The sequence below is a fragment of the Leptonotus elevatus genome, chromosome 4, assembly GCF_054856555.1.
Source record: "Leptonotus elevatus isolate MCC_2025b chromosome 4, RoL_Lele_1.0, whole genome shotgun sequence".
NCBI lineage: Eukaryota > Metazoa > Chordata > Actinopteri > Syngnathiformes > Syngnathidae > Leptonotus > Leptonotus elevatus.
This window is the reverse complement of record NC_141242.1, coordinates 23134154-23140153: the sequence shown is the minus strand read 5'-3', so window position 1 is coordinate 23140153 and position 6000 is coordinate 23134154. Positions and strand designations below refer to the sequence as shown.

The window sequence follows — 6000 nt, the reverse complement described above, 5'->3', positions numbered from 1 at the left end:
GGGCAACATAGTTGTATTATTATTGTTGTTGTTATTATTATTATTATTGTTACTATTATTATTATCAATAAATAAAGACACGCCATTCACAATGTCAAATAATTTACGTGTTTGAGTCTCTTAAAACATGCATAAGTTTGAACCAATAGAAGACGAGTGCGATATCTTACGTCACAAACAAGGGGCAGTCAGTAGTATGCCGTATTGACCGTGTGCTTGTTGGATAGTGGTACTGTACCCCGCTCGAAAGACGGTGAAGACAGACAAGGGGGCGTACCGATGAGCCGACAGTCCAACAGAAGGCAACATTGGACGAGTTTTTACGGAAGTGTTCGTATGTGAACCCAAACATTTGGCATCGTTGCCTGGCGAGGCGCGGAATAACACCGTGGACTAACGTTATCAGCAAAGCCCAGAGAAGGCGTGTGGACACGTTTGGAAGGGAGAGTAAAGGGACGGAGCCACAGGTAGGAAGCTGTCGTGGCAGAAGATATCAAAGAGCAAGTGGGTCATGTAGATTTTAGTCTCTGACCCGAGCGACGAGTCGCAGCAGCGGAACGGCGGAGGTCGAACCCAGAGCAGAAGCGAGAAGACTGAGCACTCTGCTCCGCCTCTCCGTCCGTCCGACTGGGATCCTGGTCCCAGGAAGAGCCACAATGTCCAGGAGAAAGCAGAGCAAACCCCGACAGATCAAGCGTAAGTCAGATGAAATCACTCGTTGTTGTGTCGTTTCCAATCGTTAAACTTGTCGGACAAACTGAAGTACATCGCTTGTGTACGATCCAGAGGGGCCGCTCCATCCTAAAAGTTGATAAGTAGGACAAAGTCCAACTATAACGCGTGAGCTTTTCTACGGTAGCAGAGTTTTATTGTACCTTTTTTATGGAAGACAACTTCTTGCTTTTTGTGTATTTGAAATTACATGTAGACACATCCTTAAAAAGTATATATTTTTTAAGTGTCACACGTTAGTCCTGCCCCTAAGACAGAAAAGAAAACAGCGCAATGTTCTCATCAAAATCCTTACGTTTGCATTGGCAGTCAAAACTGTAGCCGAGACTTCCTGTTTAATTCTGAAAACGTCAGTGTTCTCTGAGAAATCCGATGTGAATGGAGATAAAGCAGCGATCAGATGTGAGCCATGATAAAGATTAAAATTGGATCTTTTTTTAATATTTGTTTTCTGTCTGAGGCAGCGCCAAGGCCACGGGTGCGTTTCCCGCTAGGCTTTTCACTTTTCTTTTTTTTCCCCAGAGATGGGGCGTCAGATAGGCTGATATTTCCTCCCGATTGCTGCTTACAATTAGACTTTTTTTTCTTCACATTTGTCCTTTCATGCCAATGATAATTATTTAGGTTCAAAAGTGTTTTGTTGCTTTGTCGTTTTAATCATTCTTAGTTAATTAAAAGTAGCACTTTGCATTATTCTATGAAGTAGTAATTGTTTTACCTTGAATGCAACATTGGGAGAACACACTGCAATCCGTTTGATCTGTTTAACAGGAATAAAAAAGTCAAAATGAGAAATCAGCCCCTGTAGCCCAAGCCTCCACTTTTTATTGAAACTTTAGAGTTGCATGGAATCACTAGGCAAACATTAGTTTCAGGAGCCGTCAAATGAAACTACCCTGTGACATGTCAATTTGCTACCATGCTTTGGCAATGCAACTATAAATAGCTCTTTAAGAAATGACAGGACAATATTAAACAATGTAATCAATCAACATAAGGTTCTGTGAAAACCATCACTGATAAATTGTTTAAAGTAATTTGAAAAGGGATTGAGTTGCAAGCTTGTAGTTGTTTAATAAGCTGTTAGAAATTATATTTGTTGAACTTATAACTAAAATTGGGAGGCTGCTCAATATTATGCACATATTTGAAGGTTACATATTTCATCCATAAACAGGAAATTTATGCTGTGACTTTCTACCTAAAACCCCAAACAGACAATACTTTTAGTTCAATGTGGTGGGAAGTGTGTGACTTTAAACCCAAGGGACAGCAATATGTGCCCACTAAGTTAATGGAATTGTGAATGATTGTAAAGTCCTAGTGTGATGCTTTTCATACGTCAGAAGACGGCAGATGTGACCGGGGAAAAAGACAATGTCTGCTCACCATAAGGCCAAAATGCAGTAACAGTCACGCTACGGATAATTTATTTTCATAATAGTCTCAAAATGCAATCACACAACAATGCATCACATTTGTGCACTACATCAAAAAGTGATGACATATGTTGCCATTAAAGATTTGGAGAAAGTACCCAATATGATCAATACCTTTCTTTTCTTCATAATGAAGATAATAATAATAGCCGCTGCAAATGTCCAGCAGGCAACGTCAGGTCTGGAAATGTATTCCAGAACAAGCAGCTGATAAACCCCAGCTTGGCTTTGTATGTCTGAGTGACAATGAGAGACAGAGAGAGAGCATACTGCACTGTATGTGTACATCTCAGGGGTGTCATGGCCGTCTTTATCAGAGCTTCTGGTCCCCCATGCTTCGCAGTGCAGCAGGCCTGGCTGTAGTCGAGGCCAGCCAGCTCTCAGCCCCGTGACTCTCTTGTGATTTGGCAGACATTTTGATAGGAAAGAGTGAGGAGTGATAAGGACTTTGTTGATCTGGGTTATGAGGGGGTCCAGCAGAGGTGTGGGCCTGCGCAGTTACAACTATATAAGCACTGTTAAAGCCATATTGTTTTGACTCTGGTACTTATTGTTACTTAGGTGAGGTACTGGCAAGGTAAGGTAACGTTCTACAAGGTGGCAGAACACAAAACACACCATTGTCTTCTTCATGTCCTTCATAATTTCTGCTGTTATGTTATTTACACTGCAGGGTTAATGAGTTTGGATAATGATGATTGGTCTGTTCTTTTTCATTGTAACCAACATGCTGCAGGTGCAGGCAATTCGTGTACACACACAAATAGAGTGTATTTCTTTTAATGTGAAATACATTTTCAACCCGAATATGGTCATGTTGGGGTTTTTGCTCATGCTTACGTAGCCTTTCAAAACTTTAACTTCAGAACCCCTCCCAAACACACACACACACGCGCACACACACGCACATACACACAACCTAAAAGAAGGATCACCAAGTGAAGATTGACCCAAGATGCAATGCAATCCACACATTTAGGTTGACGGCCAACATTAGCTGCCACTGCTAGCTTCCAGCTAGCTCTGGACTGGCTAGATGTTTTTGTGTTGTCACTGGGTTAGAGGCAGAAAATTAAGTTTGTTTTTGGTTATATATACATATAAAACCAAAAACAAACTTAATTATCTCTCTCTCTCTCTCTCTCTCTCTATCTCTATCTCTCTCTATCTATCTATCTATCTATCTATATATATATATATATATATATATATATATATATATATATATATATATATAAAAAACAAAAACAAAAACAAAAAAACTAACTTAATTCTCTGCCTCTAACCCAGTGACAACACATATAGCCTACTTAGGTGAATGTGAAGCAAATTTTAAAAATTTGATGTTTGTGAAATGTATCATTAAAGTTAGGAGTGCTTCTTTGTCTTAACAGTCGTCAATGATTGAACCTATTTTTACATTTCTGTGGCTGTTAATAATTTTAAAATGCTACTTACCTGCATGCATGTTATGATGGAAACAGCTTGCCACTTTTGGAACAGATTGGCTTGGGTTCGTTTATTATTTCTTATTGGAAAATAGTGTATTGAAGAAGAAAAAAAGACAAGCAGTCAGTATCCCAGAGTGGGTTGTCAGTGTTTTAGGCTTTTGCTTTATAACTTTGTTTCAAATGAAAATACTGTAGCATATTTGTGTTTTCTATCAAGACTCTTGTGTTTGCATTGCCCAAGATCCGACATGCGGTTTACTTTTTTTTTTGTTTTTTTGCACTTTTGTTAAAAAACAACCGGAAGACAAAACTACAGTCCCGTTACAATGGAGTGGTACATGAGGACATCTATCCGCCAACAACGCATTGTTAGGTTTCAGGCTTTCTTGTGGCCAATAGAAAAAGAGGGTGTTTGTGAAGCAGATAGATATTTGTCTGTGCCTTTTTGTGCGTCATCCTCTCCTGCAGTTGGAGATCTTGGAGTCAGATAAGGCTCCTCTCCTTGATGGAGAGATAGGAGTGAGGGAGGCATGGTAGAAGGGAGGGGATTTCGGAAGGCAGGCAGCCCACTGAGGCTGGATCCCTGGGCTTATATTTTGGCAGTTGAGATGGGAGACATGATAAAACACGGCGGTGATCACTGCTGATGATAACAGAAAGCAGAAGAGAGAGAAAGAGATATGAGGTAGGGCAGATAGAAGAAAAGATGGAGATTGGAGGCCACATTTTAATTACTTTTGGTTGTTGCATGCCATTCTTCCAGCTTTGTCGCGCTGTTGTCATTAGTTTTGTTTGCGATTAGCTGGGGGTGGATCTCCAGATAAGTAAGAGGAGAAAGGCAGAGCGGGGTGATAAAAGAGACGAGATGCAGAGGAGTGGACATAGTTGGGTGTTGGGGGGTGGGGGTAGGTAGCGATAGAGTGAAAAAAACGTGCGGAATACGTAGCTGTTAGACGAATGTGTTGTGGTGTGTTTTTAATGGCAGTGCAGCCTGCTCTGCTGCTCCCCCACCCTTCTGTGGAAGATGTTTGAGGCCGATAAGAAGGCCTGCTGATGATAGATAGATAACAGCAAGCAGATCCAGAATGCTGATTGCGTGTGTGTGTATCTGTGTGAGAAAGCTTGGTTTCTATGACAGCCAAGCTGGAGCTTCTGAGGTCAGCATGAATAATAGCTGCCTCCGAGAGCTTAAAACAAACCTGGAAGCCTGCAGATCTCAGACAAGGAAGTCACTAAGCCAACCTCTTCTTTTTTTGTTGACTTTTATTTCCCTGGTAACTTCATGAAAGTTTACAAATAAGGTTTGTGCTTGTTAGATGACAGTTGTTCTCGTCAAACGCTCGTCTATAGATGGTGGCTTGCTTTGTGAAAGGAACAGTGTTATCAATCATCAATGCTTGGTTCACGTAATTATTTTATGGATGGAGGCACAATTGAGAAATTAATAACTTATTTTTAAGAAAAACTGAATTGTAATGCTTCAGCATATCTAAATCTTTCTCTCACACGCACTCGCACACGCACACACATGCACGCACACATTGTGCCTTGGTGGCGTTCGCTTGTTTTTCCTTCTTTGTTCTGCTTTTAGCTTGATGTGAACTTGTGATAAGCCTCGGGGCCTGATCTCCGGTGCAGATAGAGATTGCCAAGCATGATTAAAGTTGTTATCTGGCCGGAGCAGGCAGGAGCCTAGGCTCCACCGCAATAACAACAGGCCTGGGTAGGAGCAGCCAGGGTCTGGACCCTGGCAATCAGTTCCAGTCGTAATGGGATTAATGTTGTTGTATAATTAGATGATAGGTGTGAATGTGCTTCTTTCCTCCCTCAGTCTTTTCACATTCATTCAAAGCGTATCTTTCTCCTCCTTCTCCCTCGCCTCCCCTATCTCTTTCTTTGCACCCCCTTAACAAGCATTGTCGTTGATTAATTAAATTAAAATTAATAACATGTATTACTCATTCCGATTAAGTGTAAGATAGAGTTGACATGTTAGGAAATTTTTGTTTGCGGATGCTTATCGCCAGTTTTCGCTGCAAAAGTCATAAGAGTGCAGTCAGTGCGAGGGGAGAAAAAGAAGAGTAAAGTTGCTGAATCAGCAGGATGACTCGCACTTGGTTTGATTCGACTGGCAGATATTAAACAAGCTAGATGGTGTCTGATTTGGTTATTTGAACCTAAGAATTCTCATGCTCTTTATCCGATAACTCTTGCTTGAGAGCTGCATTTGACTGCAGTTAGTAAAAACCAATGGTATGCAATGCATGCACATTCTCTTTGCTCTGAGGAGTTTGTAAAAATACCACAAACACCTTAACTACATAAGAAGTGAGGCCCCACGAGTTGGCCTCAGTGTGGACTTATCCTTTTTTTGTATC

At 41.0% G+C, this 6000-nt stretch overlaps 1 protein-coding gene across 2 annotated transcripts in view; it reads left to right on the top strand.

Moving 5' to 3' along the window:
* Positions 1-232: 232 nt before the first annotated feature.
* Positions 233-6000, top strand: part of zfpm1 (zinc finger protein, FOG family member 1) — a 91072-nt gene continuing 85304 nt past the window's right edge. Inside the window, exon 1 of one of the 2 annotated variants that reach the window (XM_086074741.1) lies at positions 233-696. In XM_086074741.1, coding sequence (XP_085930867.1) covers positions 657-696 — 40 coding nt within the window. In that variant the 5' untranslated portion in view covers positions 233-656. Of the gene's footprint in view, positions 697-4251; positions 4308-6000 lie in introns of those variants that run through there. The other variant, XM_086074742.1, reaches the window with a different exon arrangement.